This window comes from Littorina saxatilis, linkage group LG12, assembly GCF_037325665.1.
Source record: "Littorina saxatilis isolate snail1 linkage group LG12, US_GU_Lsax_2.0, whole genome shotgun sequence".
NCBI classification, from domain to species: domain Eukaryota; kingdom Metazoa; phylum Mollusca; class Gastropoda; order Littorinimorpha; family Littorinidae; genus Littorina; species Littorina saxatilis.
Window position 1 is genome coordinate 37,561,460 of NC_090256.1, and position 21,461 is coordinate 37,582,920.

At 41.7% G+C, this 21,461-nt stretch overlaps 2 protein-coding genes across 5 annotated transcripts in view; one reads left to right on the forward strand and one right to left on the reverse strand.

Moving 5' to 3' along the window:
- The window catches only part of LOC138981847 (ubiquitin carboxyl-terminal hydrolase 40-like), a 43,384-nt gene extending 36,536 nt beyond the window's left edge, over positions 1-6,848 (reverse strand). Inside the window, exons 1-3 of the mRNA XM_070354952.1 lie at positions 6,383-6,848; positions 3,875-3,936; positions 2,828-2,944 (exon numbers count right to left, since the gene is read on the reverse strand). Of these exons, the coding sequence (XP_070211053.1) occupies positions 2,828-2,944; positions 3,875-3,936; positions 6,383-6,569 (366 nt within the window). The 5' untranslated portion in view covers positions 6,570-6,848. The remainder of the gene's footprint in view (positions 1-2,827; positions 2,945-3,874; positions 3,937-6,382) is intronic.
- A 4,675-nt stretch (positions 6,849-11,523) lies between these two features.
- Positions 11,524-21,461, forward strand: part of LOC138981848 (ATP-binding cassette sub-family F member 2-like) — a 31,696-nt gene continuing 21,758 nt past the window's right edge. For 2 of the 4 annotated variants that reach the window (XM_070354953.1, XM_070354956.1), the window contains exons 1-5: positions 11,524-11,633; positions 14,459-14,632; positions 15,629-15,859; positions 16,678-16,866; positions 18,421-18,545. In XM_070354953.1, coding sequence (XP_070211054.1) covers positions 14,488-14,632; positions 15,629-15,859; positions 16,678-16,866; positions 18,421-18,545 — 690 coding nt within the window. In that variant the 5' untranslated portion in view covers positions 11,524-11,633; positions 14,459-14,487. The remainder of the gene's footprint in view (positions 11,634-14,458; positions 14,633-15,628; positions 15,860-16,677; positions 16,867-18,420; positions 18,546-21,461) is intronic. The other 2 variants (XM_070354955.1, XM_070354954.1) reach the window with 2 other exon arrangements.

Genomic DNA, 21,461 nt, shown 5'->3' on the forward strand with positions numbered 1-21,461 from the left:
CTCTCAGTCACCCCAAGCATTCAAACGAGCACTTAAAACACACCTCTTCAAGAAATACAACCCCTGATTTTGTTTTTCTCAGTCCATCAGTAGGCTACATGTAGTGTATTTGTTGTTCTAGTGATAATGTGATAATGTATATAAACATCTAGGGCTGTTTTCAGTATTGTTGATAACATGTTCTGTTTGATTAACACTATTGTGACTAGCATTGCCACGGCGTTAACGTCCTGCCTGCCCAAGCTTGCCACCAAGAAACTTCCCAAAAAACAGTAACTGTAAAGAAATCTGTCTAGCAAGCTTGAATTAAGTCCAATCACCACCACATTTTGTGTACTAATTAAACAAGAAGAGCAAACGCTCGATCGAGTCACTTTCGCAGTTCTGAATATTATATGAGGCATCAGATGGACAGGAAGAAATTGCTATTCACAACACAATGAGTCACGTTCACATAAAATTTGAGCCCGGTCACTTTTATAGTTTCCGAGAAAAGCCCAACGTTAAGTTGTGTGTTGCCGAACAGAAAAGGCTAGTTATCTCCCTTGTTTTTCTGATAACGTTCGTAAAAGGCTACAGATGTAAATACTTTGATGTAAAGAATAATCCTACAAAGTTTCAATCACATCCGATGAACTTTGTCAAAGATATAAAATGTCTAATTTTTCCTTTGACGCTGACCTGTGACCTTGAAAAAGGTCAAAGGTCAACGAAACCATCGTTAAAGTGTAGAGGTCATTGGAGGTCACGACTAAACAAAATATGAGCCCAATCGCTTTGATAGTTTCCGAGAAAAGATATAAAATGTCTAATTTTTCCTTTGACGCTGACCTGTGACCTTGAAAAAGGTCAAAGGTCAACGAAACCATCGTTAAAGTGTAGAGGTCATTGGAGGTCACGACTAAACAAAATATGAGCCCGATCGCTTTGATAGTTTCCGAGAAAAGTCCAACGTTAAGGTGGTGTCTACGGCCGGCCGGCCGGACGGCCGGCCGGACAGACTAACACTGACCGATTACATAGAGTCACTTTTTCTCAAGTGACTCAAAAATGGATGCCCAGTTCAGTCGTGCTATTTATAAGTTTGTCACGCAATTTGTTTTAGCAAAGGGGGGGTGAAAGGGGGATAATTTGTGGTTTTTTACGTTTTTTTGTGTGTTATTTTTTAACAGAAAGTATTATAAATAATGTTATAACCAAACAAGGTGTAAAACATATGAATTAGCTGAAATATTGTTAACATTCTACACAGAAATAAGGAGACAGTACAAAGAAAAAAAAAAAGCAAATCCCGCATTCACTCACAGCATCCTGACTCAAATGAAACAAAACGGTGACACTCACCAAATGATGTCTAGGCAATCCATATTGAATATGTCACATTTTCACAACAAAGTCCCAACTGTACACCTATGAACATTTCCAAAAGGATTAGGAGGCTCCAGCCATCCATTGTTATCAGTGCTGCCACGCCCCCTTGCAAACTACACGATTCTAAGATCCATGCAGTACCACCCTACCACGTGTAGTTTGCCGACTCATACTAGCAACAACAGGGCTGTTTCTTCCTCAATATCACTGCTATTATCGCTTTCTTGAGGCGAAAACAACACGTCGGAATCATGATCTACAGGATCCTCAAGATCCAACATCCGGAGAATCTCCTCCCGTGACAAGGCTCGCCTTCGATTCATTTTTTTTGTTCGAAAAAACCACGCAAATCTTCTCTAATTTGCACATGGCGGAAGAGCAAGTCACGTGTATCAAGGGAAACAACTCAATTTATTGCAAGCTTCAAAAACCGGGAAGCAATCACGAGTCGTGTACCTTGTATGTCTGTTACTCAAATAGTCACATCCCGTCCATGGGCGTGTCAGCGCTGTTACTAATTTAGTCACCTCCCGTCGCGAAAGTGTTAAGGGTATTCAGCTGGTATTTCCTTGTTTATCACTACCCATTTTATTCATATTTTCATTACTTAGTTAGTGGAAGAATTTTTTGTAATGTATATATTTGATGGTGTATGCTTTTAACTAAGCGTTGTTGACTATGAATGTAGATGTAAATGCTTGTATAACTGTGTTTCAATTTTAAATGTGTCAAGCGCAAAGAGCATGATTGTAAAGTTATGATGTTGCATTATATAAATGCTCATTTATTATTATTATTATTATATATATATACTAGATGATTACCCGCTTCGCCGGGTACCGGCTTCGCCGGGAAGAAGTAGAGCCGAATACCAGGCTGTGCCTGGGACCCGGCTTTGCCGGGTGTACACCGGCGCACGAAGGAAAGAAGATAAACGCGCAAAACACTGGAGACCTTCTAAAAATAGTAACGTGCAGTGACCTTCTAAAAATAGTAACGTAGTAACAGGAATATGGATTGACGCCACAAGGAGGAAGGGAGATAATCGCGGCTGAAAACATTGGAGAAGATAAAGAAGAGTTACTGGTAGTGAATCCCGACAACAAACAAAACAAAAAACAAAAAATCGGTTCAGCGCGCACAGCGCTGCGCGCTGAGAGCACGTGTTGAAATATCTCAGCGATGAGATTGTGTCCGGGGTGTAGCTGAATACGGTGTCCAAATTTGAAAAAGATCCATCAAGAACTTTGGCTATGCATCGCGAACAGACAGACAGACAGACAGACAGACACTAGTCGTATATATCTATATATATATAGATACCTACACATACAATTGGCATTCAAATCATGTTAAACAACTAAACGAACAAACAAACCAGCTCAAGACTTACAAACATCATTTGAAAAGTGCCACGTAACTCTTTCACACACACACAATGACTGTAAAGACCTACCTCACCACTGGTCCAGCCAAAGCTGTCTGTGACGTCTTTGCTAGACACAGCCTGCTGTTCTTCCAACATCAGCATGGCAAACAGCCGCTGCAGCTGCAGTGGAATCTCTCTCACTTGCTACAATAATTACAAGAAAACAAAAATGTTTGTTTTGGCTTCACTGTAAAAACACATTCAAAATGTTCAGAGGTTTTATGTTCATTCAAGCTGTAATGTCTAACAATAGTAACATGAGCATTGCCAAAGGTTGGGAATTCTGTTAAAAAGACATCCATTCAAATCAAGCATGTACCCACACATGTACTCATGTAGAGAACGACCTAACAAAATAAAAACATTTTTAACTTTAAGTATTAAAGTAATAAGTTGCATATGCTGCAGCGTGAGTTCGTCCCCACGTTCGGCGAGAGATTTATTTCTCAGAGTCGACTTTGTGTGCAGACTCTCCTCGTGTGTACACGCAAGCACAAGACCAAGTGCGCACGATAAAGATCCTGTAATCCATGTCAGAGTCTGGTGGGTTATAGAAACACAAAAATACCCAGCATGCTTCCCCCGAAAGCGGCGTATGGCTGCCTAAATGGCGGGGTAAAAACGGTCATACACGTAAAAGCCGTGGGAGTTTCAGCCCATGAACGAACAAACAAACAAACAAAGCATATGCTGCAATGTCCCACATGAAACTCTGTTCTGACAACTCAACCAAAGTTATCTGACTGGTAGGGAGGCATGCTGGTCTCTATGCATAAAGTGCCAGATGAATAGCATTAAGATTCAGGAAGGCCTTGACAGATTAGAATAGAATTTAATGTGTAAGCTTAACTTTATTAGGTATGTGGACAGACATAAGTAATTACATGTACTTCAGATTTGCAAAAAGAACAAGAAAAGAAAAATAATGAAAAATGTCAATAAAAATGTCAATAAAAAAAAGTGAAAGGTTACATCCTTTTTTTTAGCCGGACTGTGACACTGCTCTCTGAAACTGACCTGCTAAAATAAATAATTGAGGAAACCTCTTGACTTAATAACAACAACAAAAATTACCCTGTTAAACTCCTTTTCCTCTAACTTGCCCAACTCTTTCTGTGGAAGCTGAAGCAACTGAACTGGAATAAAACAAACAGACAATCGACTGCAATCAAATTCTGAACATGTGAAAAATGGAATGAACATTCAGAAGTTCGGTGAACAAAGCACATAACCACATTTTGTGTGTAGTGAATCACACACAGGCTATGTCAGGATCTGGCGATCTGCTCATTTGTGTTCAGTGTTGTTCTCATACTGAAAGGACAATAGGTCTGTATTGAAAATATGTATTATACACAAACATTGTTTTGTCAGAACACCTGCATTATTGAACAGCCAGGGGTCAGACCAATGTGTCAAATCAACAAGTCGCGTAAGGCGAAAATACAATATTTAGTCAAGTAGCTGTCGAACTCACAGAATGAAACGCAATGCCATTTTACTCGTAGCACCGTCAGGCCACCGCTCATGGCAAAGGCAGTGAAATTGACAAGAAGAGCGGGGTAGTAGTTGCGCTAAGAAGGATAGCATGCTTTTCTGTACCTCTCTTTGTTTTAACTTTCTGAGCGTGTTTTTAATCCAAACATATCATATCTATATGTTTTTGGAATCAGGAACCGACAAGGAATAAGATGAAAGTGTTTTTAAATTGATTTGGACAATTTAATTTTGATAATAATTTTTATATATTTAATTTTCAGAGCTTGTTTTTAATCCGAATATAACATATTTATCTGTTTTTGGAATCAGCAAATGATGGAGAATAAGATAAACGTAAATTTGGATCGTTTTAAAATTTTTTTTTTTTTTTACAATTTTCAGATTTTTAATGACCAAAGTCATTAATTAATTTTTAAGCCACCAAGCTGAAATGCAATACCGAACCCCGGGCTTCGTCGAAGATTACTTGACCAAAATTTCAACCAATTTGGATGAAAAATGAGGGCGTGACAGTGCCGCCTCAACTTTCACGAAAAGCCGGATATGACGTCATCAAAGACATTTATAAAAAAAATGAAAAAAACGTTCGGGGATTTCATACCCAGGAACTCTCATGTCAAATTTCATAAAGATCGGTCCAGTAGTTTAGTCTGAATCGCTCTACACACACACACACACACACACACGCACGCACGCACACACGCACGCACATACACCACGACCCTCGTTTCGATTCCCCCTCGATGTTAAAATATTTAGTCAAAACTTGACTAAATATAAAAACATATATTATTATACATAATTGACCGAAGACCGAGGCCTGAGAACAACACTGCATCATTTGCTCAATCACAATTAAGGCATTATCACAAAAAAACATTTGGCGAGTAGATAAACATTTCTACTCACCAGTTACATGTTTCTACTCACCATGGCGAGTAAAATACTCCCGAATTTCAGGCCTGTTTAACTGTTAAACTTAAAAGTTACAGCCCCTTTCAGCACGTGAATCCACTATATTTATAGACTCACTGGAACTGTAAAAGAGACAAGGCAATAGCTGGACTGAAGCGGAAAGAACAGCCCAGAGCAGAGTACGATGGAGAAACGTCGTCAATGGCCTATGCTTCGCTGGGGGCAAAGGGCCTAAGTAAGTGAATACTGGAACTGTAAAGTTTTTGTAGAAGTTGGGTCTTCGCTGTTAATGAACATTATGATTATCTATAAAAAACGCTCGCGCTGGACCCGAGTACTCTTCAGACATTCACACACACACACACACACACACACACACACACACACACACACACACACACACACACACACACACACACACACACACACACACTCTCCCTCACTCCCTCCCTCTCTCTCTTTCTTTCTTACACACACACACACACACACACACACACACACACACACACACACACACACACACACACGAGTAGACTCATGCACACACACACACGCACACACACACACACACAAACAGTAACACTAACACATGTGCACAAAATGAACACACACACACACCGCGCGAGAGAAAAAGACTACAGGGAGGCATTGACGTCAAAGACTTTCGACCGTGACGTAAAATTTACGTCACTATTCTTGGTTTACGGTACCATTCGGCGGCTTTGCTACGAGTATGCCATAGTCTTGGTTGGCCGAGACCTTGCACCGTTCTATCAGACTGCCTGGCTGGCTGTTGCACCGCGAATTCCTCCCACCGCCAAGTTGTTTTTTTGTGGTTTATTTCGCATTTAGGTCCCAGGTAACATTATGAAGTTTTAATACGATCAATCGGACCTATTATCAAGTTAGTGTATCAACTTTTGAACGAGCTGCGCCCAGTAGTTTCCCAGCAATAAGCTGTTAAGTCGACACACACACACACACACACACACACACACACACACACACACACACACACACACACACAGACAATTAAAGTCTGCTGAGCCCTAGTACTAGCGTACTCGGGGATAAAAAGAATTCTCTCTAACGCTGGATACTGAGATCACCCAGAAGGCACATTGACAGACAGATAGGCAGGCAGAAGAGGAAACACAAACAACAAACCTCTGAATTCGGGAGTAAAAGCCAGAACCTGGAGAGCTGTGTTGAGGAAGCACGTTGAACCTTGGTTCCATATTCCTGCCAACCCCGTGCGGTTTCTTGGTGGAGGAGCGGGAGGTATTCTGTTACCTCCCTCTGCATAATCAGTTGCTCCCCCACCCCCATCATCGTCGAATAAATTCCCGAACATCTCTTACTCTTATGGTCTTGTATCACTTTCTCTTTTCCTAGTTCCGATGACTGAGCCAACAAAACAAAACAAAACAGTTCGAAACAAGAAAGTAATGATGAATATCTTCACAAACTCGTCGTCTATTTTATTCTATCAATGAGAAAGCATCGGACAGGCAGCGTCTGTGGCACCTTTCTGACACAGGCGTGTTGCAAGGTAGAAAATACCTTCTTTCGACTTACTTTCTGAAAGCCCTTATTTCGGTTCTGTTTCTCACGAACTTCCACGAGATTGCAACTTCCTGTAAACAATGGCTGCTCCGCACTCAATTTTCGGAACGCATTTACGAAGATTGTGCAATTTTATGCACAAACTCATAAAAGTTTGTCAAATATAAATTTATGTCTCCGGGAACTCAAAGGTCCAATATACAAAAAATTCAAACAAACACGAAAAATTTCAGTTCTAACAGAGTCAAAAAGGTTTTAGACATCAAATCATCTTTTAACCCTAAATCAGTAGACCTCTTCCCAAATAATTGTACCTCACACCTTGAGAGAAGTGGAGGAGAGTTTTTATTCAGATAACAAAAAGAAGAAGAAAGAGGAGGAAGGCCTCGGGCGAAGCAGGATGGACAAAATTAATGACAGACGAAACAGATGAACGTGTACGGTTTGAGGCACTGTGACTGACTGCATGCTAACATTTTAGTTGAGGCTGGAACTTTAAACTCATGTTTTCAATGTGTTCGTTTAACGCATGTATCCATAAGAATGTTACTTCTTCTTCAACTGCATTAATTATACTGTAGTAACAAAGATGTCAATTCACTCCTCCCCCCCCTCCCACGGGGCCCACCGTCCACCCGCACACGCCCACACCGGCCGCGGCCGTGCCATACCGTCCGGCCAAAGCTACAGTGACAGAAAAGAACGAAATAATCCTCTTAGCTCAGTTTCAATTATATCATAATCCGCCAACAATATAGTAAACTTTAAATCAATAAAATAACAGCTTTGTATCAACTGTTAAAAGAACATAATTTGATTGCCAAGGCACCTGTTCACAGGCGACACTGACGTCAGTATTGATTATGTTTAATGATCGGCCGGCTCACAGTGTAACACTGACTGAATGACAGAATGATGTAAGGTGGTTTAGTTAGTAAGGAGACATGGCCTCTTTTTGTCGGTCTGTGTCCGTCTGTCTCAGCACAGTCAACGGTGACTGTCTGGATGAGTGTCCGCCCCCCGGCCCCCCCCCCCCCCCCCCCCCCCCGGCCCCAGTCTCTCAGTCTTTCTTTCTCTCACACGTGACCCCCTCCAATAGTCTCTGTCTCTCTCTCTGTCTCTGTCTCGCTCTCAGGGTCTCTCTCTCTCTCTCTCTCTCTCTCTTTCTCTCTCTCTCTCTCTCACACACACCGTCACTGACACAAGTCACAGTGACACTCCGTCTCTACACTGATAATCAGTCGCTCTCTCGAGCTCCGTCTGTCTCTTTCTCTCTCTCTCTCTCTCTCTCAGTCTCTCTCTCTCAGTCTCCGAGTCTCTCTCAGTCTCTCTCTCTCTCTCTCAGTCTCTCTCTCTCTCACTGAGTCTCTCAGTCTCTCTCTCTCTCTCCGGCTCTCACGGTCTCTCTCTCTCTCTCACGGTCTCTCTCTCTCTCTCCATGCTCTCTCTCTCTCTCTCTCTCTCTCTCAGAGTCTCTCTCTCTCTCTCTCTCTCTCTCTCTCTCTCAGTCTCACAGCGAGTCTCTCCATATCAAATCAGTGGAGCCGAGTTTCCTTCTTTGGCCCATGCATTAGGATTCAGCAAGCTGTATATATACAAGATGTCAACAACCACCACTGATATAGCAGTATCCCTTCCTTATTAGCCCTCAAGCAATCCATTTAGAGAAAGCTGATGACAAGCCCTCTGCTGCCTTTCCGAGCTCTAAAACATCGCAGAACACAACCCTTGGCAGGGGTGTTTATGTTATCGCTCGGCCAGGAAAGAACAAATTTGCAAGCAAGACAAGGAAGAGAAATGAATTTCTGGCTGAAAATGTGCACAGTTAAGAAGTCACACACTGAGTCAGTTTAGTAGAAAGAGACATAGTCAGTACTATCAGGGCTGCTTAATAATAATACACACATTTTAAATCATCAGAATACACTCTCTGCAATCTTCTATACTGATTGCACAAAGAAAGATTCAATGCGGAAGAAATCAGTTAAATACTGCTGTTTCCTACATGTCGAACCGGTACATAAGAATCACATTACACCGCCAACCGAAAGACCAAACTTGTCAAAGTTTTGTAAGTGAACACTACATCTTACAAGCAACAAAATATGCATGTTAGTGCATTTACACCTCCAGCATACATACAGATTAAACTTATTACGCTTAAAACAATATTTATGCTGTTTTCAAGAAAAAAAAGTGAGTGTGGTTTAAGCTTTTTGAATATTCCGCGCAAATTTCGATGCTCCGCCCTGCAAGGTCACGGCGGCCGCTAGCTGCTGAGCCGCAGGAATTCGGAAATCTGTGGCACCATAGGCGCCTTCCTGTAACATTTACGTGGTTTTAAGTGTGTTTAACATTTCTCAGTTCCTGGAGCCCTTGCAATGATTATAATGATGACAAGAAGCAGAAGTTTCAAAGTAGTGTTACACTGAAAATGTGGTTGTCTTGAAACAATTAACACAGGTTTTTTTCCATGTTGAGTGCAGCTGAGAATAGTTCTGTGTGAACTCAGTTATGCTGGTCCGCAGTAACCGAGCCGCTACTGTCGGAACTCGCGATAAAAGAAAAAACACAATCAGCACTTTCTTAAAAATCTTCCTTAATCTATTGGTATATATATATATGATATTACACTGACTAACCTTTTCATCTAAACCCTAGTTCTTCTTTACGAATGAATGTATTTTCTACTTTTGACGAGAAAAAAATAAAATGTATTCAGCTAGAGCCTATGCTTTCTTACTGCTGGGTCGGTGTCTGTAGCAGACGATACTTTGCTCTGACAGAGAAACTGAATACAAGTCTAGAGTAAAGATAATGCAATGAACTTCGATATTTATCAACAGAGACAAAAGGTTCCTTTGGATATGCTTTCAAATAGAGATATTATATTCAGCAAGTATTTGTGTTGTTGAGTCAGTAGTGCATGATAACAGAGATATAATATAGCCTACATTGATCATCTATCTACATAATTATGTCTTATCACTGATGATAAGTTGGAACTCCATTTTGACAATTTTAACACAGATGCATATATTTTCAGGAAATGGGTGAAACACTGTACACTTTTCTTGGCAGTGCGGCGGATCTATCCAATTATAATTAAATTCCAATCTTCAATCCCCCCCCCCCCCCCCCCCGGGCCTCTCTCCGGCTGCTGTTTCTAAAATCATCTTCTTTTATTTTGTTAATCTGTTTGGGGGGCTGGGGAGGGGGGGGGGGGGGGAGATTGTGTGCTTAACAGATTGCTATTTAACCTGTGTTACGGCCACTTCAGTGAATGCAACTCGGTTCATCCATACATAATCCCGTTTATTTAAGACGGAAGCACGTGACCATCCTGGCAATACTCTCTAGATAGATAAAAGAAAGTGTTAGCAGATTATATTTCACAGTTTTGGTTTGAATCAATAAGTGCTTGAAGCGATTTTAAATTAGCATAATGATTGACCTTGCTAAAATGTGCAACTGAGATACTTTATCGAAGTTTTTAATACAACATTTTGATGCAGTCATGGCAACGCGTATGCTTCAAAATGTCGTCTGCAAAACCCCCACATACATAGCAAAAAAGCTCTGGTCTTCGCTTTGCAGACTTCTCCAAGAGTTTTTACTGAGACTCGGTTCCGAGATTCTGAATTATAAACAGTGGCCACCAGAGATAAACAACGCCAACTCGCCTGCAGGCTAGCGGCGAAAGACAAACCGTTTAACGCTTGACGAGCCGGGGCTTGTTTTGTCAGCACACGCTAAACAAAACAAGGCAACTATAACACAGGACTGTGAGCTCTAATACTGAATTCGCCTCCACTGTTTTGATATGCAGTGGTCTCTCTCTCTCTCTCTCTCTAATTTCTCTTTTAGAGATGAATAAAGATTATTGTATTGTATTGTATTGTATTGTATTGTATTGTATCTCTCTGAGTCTCTCAGTCTCAGTCTCGGCGAGTCTCTCTCTCCCCGGCTCGGCAAGTCTCAGGCTCTCTCTCACTCTCTCTCTCTCTCTCTCTCTCTCTCTCTCTCTCTCTCTCTCTCTCTCTCTCTCTCTCTCTCTCTCTCTCTCAGTCTCTCAGTCTCTCTCGGTCTCTCGGTCAGGAAATGTATTTCAGTTTTACTCTGTGACTCTTTTCAGTCTATTGGATACTCTAGTTACCTTCAAAACTCAGTAACACCGAAAACTTTAGCCTGTAGTCGGTAACTGTTTGTGTCGTGGCAGAGACATAGATAGAATGTATGTCTCTGGTCGTGGTCAGCCGTACTGACCGGCCGACGGACGTTGTCGTTGTGTCAGTCACTATATTGAAGCATCGTTTAGGTAACTGATGCCATAACTATGAAGTAAATGCTTTGTTGTCATTAATATTCTGCATCAATCAAATTAACTTGAAGTCTATACCGACACTGAATTAGCGAAATGACACTGATACAACATCAAAGCTGAATTAAAACAAAATTGTTTGGTTACTCAGTGTTTATTCGTCATGCCTCGGAGTGACACACGAACGTGACACTGATAGTACACAAACACCTACTCAGTATCCCTCAAAATCTCTCTCTCTCTCTCAGTCTCTCTCTCAGTCTCTCTCTCTCTCTCTCTCTCTCTCTCTCTCTCTCTCTCGCGCGCGCGCTTGCTTGCTCACCGTCCACGCACATGAGCCTCTTACGGACGCACATAGTGATTCTAACTAATTTGCAAATGTTATTTGTACGCATTCCACTCTTTATTGCGAGTTTTTGGTGAAAAGATGCAAGTAGTGGCAGCTCCACCCGGACAGAACATTTTTCCATGTGCTGAAGTAACGATCTGCCGGCGACGGGGAAATTGCAGGAATTTCATCACTAAAAAGAGGTAAAACGGCAACAGATTATTGAAGATAAACGTCAGAAAATAAACGTCGTACCGTTTTTAACATGTTGTGTGTTGGATCCAACCTGTTATGACGACAATCGAATTTTCCTTTTTGAGCCATTTATGGACTTGGAAAATGGCCAGCCAGCATCTGACGCGGAGTATGTAGAATCTGTTCCCGGTGACCGACGGACTGGGTCTTTTTTCGGCTAAAAGAAGATGTTTGATTTTATTCTAAATAATTCGTCTTGCTTAATCTATGTGAGATTTGAGTAATACAGGATAAATCCATGTGAAATTTGGGGTCCTTTATTTGTCTTGTGGGCTTTTTACTGTCTGCGGTTCAGGTGACGATGACGTCACAAAGCTGAATAAGGAGTGTTCCATACGTGTGATCATGAACAAATAAACATTACAGATTAATTTCTGGAAGCGATCATTTGAAACTTACTAATAAATTGATTTCATATGGAATGTTAGTTAATTTGTAACTTAACCCCTTCACTGCCACAGTATAACAGCATTATGATTTTGGTATTGCTGTGTGCCAGGGCAAAATTTCGCTTTCTTCGGTTGGTTCACTGATCTGTTCACTGCTCGATCATTTATTGAGATATCTCTTAGATCTTTGGCATGTGTTTTGCTTATGAGACTGTGCCAAAAGGTCAGGTGTCATGTCTACTGTCCCGAATGACACACGATTGCTGACATTTCACCATTGCCAACAGAATAAACAAATAAGAAATAGGTAGAAAATGAATGTGAAAACTGACTTTAATTGTTGATCAGTATTTTCTATACCACTAACAAATAATCTACTTGCAATAGCTGTTTGGCAAATGTATGTTGCATGGGACACACTGACATGAAAGTGGAAGATGTTTTTCCCTCTAAAGAAACTACATATCAAGTTACACTTTTTGTGCTCTTCCATTCCAGTTGGCAATCAATTGTTAACGCATGTTATTAGAAAAAATAGAACGAAAACAGATTAGATAGAATGAAAAATGTACTGGTGATGTCATTTGGGACATACTGACATGAAAACGTCACCTTTTGGCACAGTCTCTTATACCTTTTGCTATTATAGGATGACATGATCATTGGACATTGTGATTGTTATAGTAAAAATTGATATAATTTATAATGACCATTTTTGTCAAAAATTACAGTTTCCGGACTTACCCACACACACATTGCAGCACGTAAAACCACTCAAAACACTGCTAAAACTGGTGTCAAACATCAGGTACTCACTTTACAGCCCATAAAAGTATTCTTCTGTGTGGTAATCCATAAATCACTTCTTGTAGAGCTTCCAGAACACTGTATCGCTTGAAAACAGGTCTACGAGTTGAGGTCCGACTTTCGGCCGCCATTGTGAATGCTATAGATCGGTTCTACATTTCTAACACAGTTTTCACCACGTGGTACTAACTTATCCGAACGGTCTTTGGGAAAGAACTGTGTTTAGAACCCCTACAAGTACTTGGACAGTGGTTACCTCCCATTTAGTTTTCAGAAATGTCCTGAAATGTTGCCGACGCAAATTCCACGTACTAGGTACGGTTATCGTTATGGGCGTACGACAAACCGAAAATGACCACGTACCTAGTACAGGGTGGGCAGTGAAGGGGTTAAATGTTTGTCTTATGAAGTTATGTTGTTTTGAATCTCTGGTTAGAACTTAGATCAGCTTTATTAGAATTTAGACTGCTGACCAGGCTGCTTTCTGTTTCACCTTAAAGTTGGTGAGTTAAACTACAGTTAGAAGTAGAACCATAAAAGAAATGCTCACAGTCACCGATTAGTAACTCAGACACAGAAAATATGCAAACTGATGGTAGCTGTATTACTTTTCGCAGGTGGGTATTGTTTTGAGGCATGTAATGGCAGCACCATGCAACAATAATGGTCATTTATGACCGTGGTTGCTAAACGGAAGAAGAAGCCCTTTCAATGGAATGTAATACTTATATATTCTTTTGATTTATGCTGGTTTTTATTAAAAAATAAGAAAGGTTTGTTATTCAAACTTTTGAGTTGTAGAACAAATGAAACATTCATTAGTATATCATTATCAACCTCCTGAACTTTGTAGAAGACAGCTATACAAATAATAAAGAAATAATCCGAGGAAAAAGAGCTTAGCTCAGGAAAGTGATCAGTGTCGTTCCCAGGCCTTGGTCTTCGATCATTGAAGCATACGTTTTTGATCTGATGCATTGGTCTGACCCCTGGCTGGTCGACCGTCCAATAGCCTTGACATGTATGAGGTCTTCTAAACAGCAGTTTTCCTACCAATTGAACATAGCCCGGGCATTTGGACCTATAATTTCAAACCAGGTCGAATTGACCTTTTGTCCTCGGAGGCTTGGAACAACACTGAGTGGAGGATCTCTTGATAAGAAAAGTCTAGGAGTAGGATGTCTGATTAAAAGTTCCACTAATTAACCTTTCTTGTTGGGGAAATGGCTCAGTCGGTAGCTGTGCTGGCTTCAAAACCAGTTGTCACTATCGGCATGGGTAAGACCCCGACGTTCCGTGAGGGATTTATTTCCAAGAGTCAACTTTGTGCATACTCTCCTTGGTGGCCGCACACCCCAGTGTGCACGCATGCGCATGATAAAGAACCAACGTTCACAGTGAAAGTCTCAGGGCTTGGAAACATGAATAAACGCATGCAGAAAAAAAGAAACAAATGGGCAGCGCCGTATACTGTGTGGCAGCTCGCTTTCCCCAGTGAGAAAGCAGCCCGAATTTCCATGAGGGTAACCTCACAGGACTATATGAAACCTTATCCTTATCCTTGTATTTTTATTCAGTTTCAGTTTAGTCAGCCACACCCACAGTCATGCCTTCCGACGCCAAGAAAAAGAGAGACGCCAAGAAGAAGGAGGCCTCCAAGAAACGCGGGCCGAATAAGGGCAAGGAAGAGGAAGAAGAAGTTGGTGCTGTGGAGAACGGACATTCAGAGACCAATGGAAGCACTGGTAATGGTATGTTTCTCCTTTTTGTTCCTCTCAACCTTTTTACATTTAGTCAAAGTTTTATTTTCAGTGTTGATGTTTTAATGTGTGGACGGCAGATCGACTAAATGTTTTGATTTGCTTGACGCGACTTGTTATTCTTTCATTTTATTTTTTTTTGTATTCCATTGCTGGAAATAAAAGGGCGCTTCCTCCCAGTAGGAAGCTAGATGGCAGCCAGTTGTGTGCGCGTTCATGTGTAATCAGCCATCTGCACTTCTGGTTGAATGAATGGGGTGTTTTAATCCGTCTCAGACTCCGTCATCACACAACACGTCAAGTGCTCTGCCAACTGAACTACCAGCACCCCATCCCGACCCCTCCCAATTGTAATGACTCAACAATAGCAAGAACTCAGTTCTGTTGATGTTATTCGGTTTGGAACAATTCAAACAGCTGAAGAAATGTGCAAATAGGTAGTTTTTCCTTGTCATATCTTGAAGACACACTTCTTCCGGTGCAAACAGTTCGGCTCACTGTCTCAGACCTGTCCAATTTGTTTTACATGGGATAAAGCCATCCCTCCACCTGGTCACAAACCAAAAATGAACGGCCTGGTCGCTCTGTGCACAAAGGGAATTTTCTGATGGATTCATTTCCTAAAAAAAATGTGAACTCGGCACAGAAAGTAGTCAGGCTGATTTTTGATATGTGTGCAACTGAAGGGACATCAGTGTCCCATGTATAATCCTGGCAGATCTGAGACGGTGAGCCCAACAGTTTGCACGGGAAGGAGTGTGCTTTCATTTTTGAGGATGTAGATGTATGCATTGTGTTATCACAATGTTATTATTGAATTAATGAAACTGAAAGACCAGGTCTTTATTTGTGTTTATGCTTGCAGTCTGTACTTAATGCAACAACATTTGAACAATAGTACAATCATTTTTTTCCAGTTTATATATTTATTGATATGCATCTTCTCAGTAAAAAGAAATATTCAGACTCAATATTTTGTGTACCAAGGTGACGCCGGAGGAGGGGCCAGCATAGCGGTTTTAACCAAAGAGATGGGTGAGATGGAACTGGCTGCCTCGCATCGTTCAGTCACTGGCGTCTTGGCCTCGCACCGAGACAGTCGGGACGTTCACATTCACAACCTCTCTATACTTTTCCACGGCGCAGAGCTTCTGATGGACTCCAAGCTTGAGCTGAATGTTGGCAAGCGATACGGTCTCATTGGCTTGAACGGCTGTGGTGAGTTGCACGCTCTTTTTCTTCTCATAAACATAAGACATGAGATTTTATTTCAACCATGTGCAGCACACTAGGAATATGGCTTGGCTCGAGTACATTCAATACAATGTTTGAAACTTGAGCAATGGGGAATACTTGTTGACTGTACCGCCACTTGACACTGGTGGGGCCATGTGGCACAGAGAAAGTGGCTCTGTCATTCAAATGGGAAAATAGCAGGTACTACCATTTTCAATCACTCCGCCATACATTGTTATATAGGCAGCCGCACTGTGTCCTAGGAGGATTGGCGGCATTATTTTGAGTTCAGTTGTTTATTTTGTTTGTTCGTTCATGGGGTGAAACTCCCACAGCTTTTACGGGTATGACCACCCAGCCATTTATGCAGCCATTCACTGCTTTCGGGGGATTTGAGCTTGTAACTTTGCGGGAAACGATACAAGCGTTTACTAGTTTGTTTAATATATGTAAAAGTTGTGTTGATGCAATCTACGAAGTTGTCAGATTTTGTTGCTTGACTGCCTTTATTCTGAGAGCGAAGGGACATTCTAGTTTCTACCTGATACCAGAAAATCAATAATGTGTAAGTGTTGTAAAGTGCATTCTTGTAAGTGCAAGCATAGAAATTGTGGCTGTATCACATTTGTGAACTTTACTAGTCTAGGTACTTGTAGAACATGTTGACCTGGCAGGAGAAAATGTTTAGCCTTCCTGACGAGTCACAACAAATCTGAAGCGTCTTGGGTAAATTTAGGTTCTCATTAAGAGCATGGTACACTTCTAAGGTGAGAAATGAGAATGTTCCTTTTGTCTTTCAGGTAAAACGTCCTTGCTGTCAGCTCTTGCAAACAGAGAAGTAGAATTGCCAGACCATATAGACAGCTTCCTGTTGCGTCGTGAAATGCCGCCGAGTGACAAAACAGCGCTGGAAAGTGTGATAGAAGTTGACCACGAGAGGCTCCGTCTGGAACAAGAAGCAGAGGAACTCAGTCACAGTAATGACACAGGTGAGTCTTTCTCTGTGTGTGAAGACGTGCAAACACAAGGGTCTGTGTTCTCGCTCTGAGAACAAATTGATAGTGTAGTTAAACAAATTCAGTGCTGAGCCTTGGCGTGTGTCCGTTTGAACATTATGCAAGGAAGAGTGATTGTGAATTACAACTTTAGCTATGAGAGCAAGAGAGGTTACACGAATTCTGTGCATGGGGAGTCTGACAAAAAAAAGTTGTAGTAATTTCCCAGTGCTGGAAGGTTATAATTAACTCGTACCAGTTCGGGGGTTTTAGGGCATATTTTACAGTGCTGTTGGTGCCTACTTGCCGAGTGGCTATCTGGGGTCATATTCTAAATGAAATATAGAAAGTTATATATCAAAATAAAAGGAAAATGAATAAGCTTTTCATATTTGCAAAGAGAATTGTGCTATCTTTAAAGGTAAAAAAGGTTATGGGGGTGACAACATGATTTTTGTTGAACTTTGTACGCCCATTTTTTGGAACACGTGACAAACACAAAGAAGACATTTTTTTGTGTTCAGTTTATTTTAGACTAGATGAATACCCGCTTCGCCGGGTACGGCTGCGCCGGGGAAAAGTTTAGCCGGGGACCGCCGGCGCACCGCACGAAGGAAGGGAGATAAACGCGCAAAACACTGGAGAAGAGTAGTGACCTTCTAAAAATAGTATAAGGGGAATATGGATTGAGCGTTGTCGACAGTGACGTTCTAAAAATAGAAACGGGAATATGGATTGACGCCACACGAAGGAAGGGAGGTAAACGCTGAAAACACTGGAGAAGATAAGGAAGAGTTACTGGAAATGGATCCAGAGAAAAACCAAAATCGGTTCAGCGCTGCGCGCTCAGAGCACGTGTTGGAAATTCTCATCGACCAGATTGTGTCCGGGGTCTCTCTGAATAAGCCCACCAAATTTGAAGCAGATCCATCGAGAACTTTGGCCGTGCATCGCGCACAGACACACAGACACTAGTTGTATATATATGTAGATATGCTGCTAACTAGTCTGTTTTGGCATTCATTTTACATAACATAGCAAAGTTTTATTGAGTTTTGCTGATAAACAAAAAAGTTATTGTCACCTGAATACCCCCACCCAAATTTCAAAGTTGGACGTTTCATGACATACGCATGCCTAAGGCAAAACAAAAAAAAGCATGTTTACGGTATCCCGACCGACCCTATTTTTCGCGTGACCCAAGACTTTTTTTTGGCATTTGGGGAGGGGAAAAAAGTCTGTTTTTTGGCAAAATAACTTAAAAATATTTTTTGGAAAAAAAAAATCTTTGTTTTTTGGCAAAATAACTTAATATGTTTTTTGGAAAAGAAAACAAAAAGTCCCGACCTACCGACCCTATTTATTTGGCCTATGTATTAATCAAATAATTTTCGATTTTTGGTGTGCCTGAAGGGCACAATTTCAGCGCAAATTTTGCGATCCACCCTCAGAATATATTTTTTATTTTGGAGTCATGGGTCTCTTTTAGACAATGTTCCCATGCCTTCCTGTTATTGGTACATCACCACCTACTGTTTACTGTTGCAGAAGCCCATGAGAGGCTGTTGGCAGTGTACGATCGTCTGGAGGAACTGGATGCGTCCAAAGCCTTGTCCAAGGCTGGTTACCTCCTGCACGGACTGGGTTTCACCAAGGAGATGCAGAAGACAGCCGTAAGAAACCATTGTTCTTTTATTGGTATTGCGGTGTTCTTTCCAGACTAAGAGGACAAGAAGTCAGTTGGATTGGGTTTAAAAACATGTACTAGTCTAAATGTCGTGGCTTTAGCACAGTCAGAAACCCTACAACACAGTTGTTAAGTCAGAAGCCCTACAACACAGTTGTGCAGTCAGGATCCCAACAACACAGTTGTTCAATCAGAAGCCCTACAACACAGTTCTTCAGTCAGAAGCCCTACATCACAGTTGTTCAGTCAGAAGCCCTACATCACAGTTGTTCAGTCAGAAGCCCTACAACACAGTTGTTCAGTCAGAAGCCCTACATCACAGTTGTTCAGTCAGAAGCCCTACAACACAGTTGTTCAGTCAGAAGCCCTACATCACAGTTGTTCAGTCAGAAGCCCTACAACACAGTTGTTCAGTCAGAAGCCCTACAACACAGTTGTGCAGTCAGAAGCCCTACATCACAGTTGTTCAGTCAGAAGCCCTACAACACAGTTGTGCAGTCAGAAGCCCTACATCACAGTTGTTCAGTCAGAAGCCCTACAACACAGTTGTGCAGTCAGAAGCCCTACATCACAGTTGTTCAGTCAGAAGCCCTACAACACAGTTGTGCAGTCAGAAGCCCTCCTACATGTCAAAACTATACAGTTGTTGGTGTCATCCCGCAAGGGATCAGACCAATGTGTCAGATCAAAAAAGTATGCATCAGTGACTGAAGACTATGGCCTGGTAACAACACTGATGTTAAAATTACAGTGTGTTCATTTACTGCAGTACACATACAGTATTTGGCTGCAATGAGCTGTTACCAAGGAAATGCTGAACACTGCGGTTAAAAACAATTGATCTTTTCTTGGTATGGGTAATTATTATTATTATTATTATTATTGTGATCATTTTTATGCGCCTAATCTAGATATAGCCCTAGGCGCTTACATATTAATTTCTGCCGTTTGAAATGGAATTTTTTACAGACAGACAGACATTTTTTACACACAATATATAACGCATTCATAATGCAGTTATGTTCCCAGACTTAAGATGTTAGGTCGGTCGAACCTGGATTGAAAATATGTCTAGGTCCAGGTGTCCTGCCTAGAATCAGATTGTTAACTAGAGGGCCTCCTACATGTCAAAACAAATGGACGGTCGACCGATCAGAGGTTAGACTAGAGCATCAGATCAAAAGAGTATGAATGGAACCTGTGAGGATTGATTATCATCTTTTTTCCCTGGAAAACAGCAAAAGATGTTAACGTTCTATGGTAGAATTTTTTTTTAAGGAAGGAAAACATGAGAAGTTATTTACAGAACTCACAGATTAAAAAAAAAAAAATAGACTTCGAAAACAGGAGAATGATGAAAAAAAAGGCCGAGTTATAATGCCTCGACTCCTGCCTGTGCAGTTGTAGTTGGGCATGATGTTCAGAACCCCTGAAGCGAATCAATTCACAACTGACTCCTGATATGCAATAATACACTTTTTGGCTCACGTAAGTGTAGCCTATGCGATCGTAACTTTGTCTGTCTGTGCGTGCGTGCGTGTGTATGTCTGTGGTAGAAACTCTAACATTTGAAGACGTCACATTACATTGACGTCACATTATGACGTAAGAGGGTTAGACGTCACGCGAAGGAAGTACTGAAAGTCTCGGTCATTATTATTTTGAGCGGGCCGAGACTAGTTGGCAGTCGTGTCCCTGTAAGTAGGCTACATGCAGACAGACAGATCTAGATCTAGTGTCTCGCTTTCTTGCACAGTTTCACCTATGCTCTTTCTGTGTGTGTGTGTGTGTGTGTGACGGAGTGATTGAGTTTGTGTTACTGTTTATCGATTTCTTACGTGAGCCTTGATGGCTTCGCCTCTTGTTTCTTTTTGCACATTTGAATGTTCTGGTAATGACAAGTTTTGATTGAATACTCTTGTTTTTATTGAGGAAAACTTTTCCATGTGATATCTTAGGCCAGTCACTAGCAAGGGATGTGTCTAAAACATATGGACAATGACACATGTTGAAAGCTAGCCTCATTAACACTAAGCGCAAGAGTATTCAATCTGTCATAACCCATCCAAGCCGGACAGTTATTTTCAAAGTTCGTAAAAATGATGCAGATTGAAGTGGATGGCAATTGCAATGTAGCTAATATATACTGTTCAAAAAAAGAAACGCATAGTTGCTACTTGCCAAATTTGTTTTATTTTTCGAAAAAATAACAGAAAATCCAATATTTAGATTATTTGTTTGAAATTTGGTATGGACACAGTTGAATGCACACACAGTTCATTTGCATCTTCAAATCAATCAGTCAATCAATACGATTGGGTGCCGAGGCTGTCAAGTCAGGAGGGGGTGTGACTGCCTTGAGCAGCAACAACTGCCCGGCACCTTCTGGGCATGGACTGGATCAGATGCCGGATATCTTGCTGTGGGATGGTGTCCCACTCCTCCTGAAGTGCCTGCAATAGATCGCGGTGATTTGCCGGCGCTTCTTCTCGCCTGCGCACACGTCTGTCCAATTCATCCCAGAGGTGTTCTATCGGGTTCATATCTGGCGACATGGATGGCCAGGGAAGCACCTGGACATGGTGGTCGGTGAGGAACTGGGTGGTGAGTCGTGCTGTGTGCGGGCGAGCGTTGTCCTGCTGGAATATGGCATCCTGGTCAGCCAGAAGAGGAAGGGCGTGTGGGCGCAGAATTTCCTCCACGTATCGCTGGGCAGTTATGCGCCCTTGGACGTGCACCAGGGTGCTCCTTCCAGCGGTATTGATCGCCCCCCACACCATGACGCCTCCACCACCATGAACGGGTGCCTCATCCACACAGTTGGGCGCGTAACGTTCGTTTACTCTCCGGTAGACCCTCCTCCGACCATCATGTCGCTGGAGCAGGAAGTAGGACTCGTCGC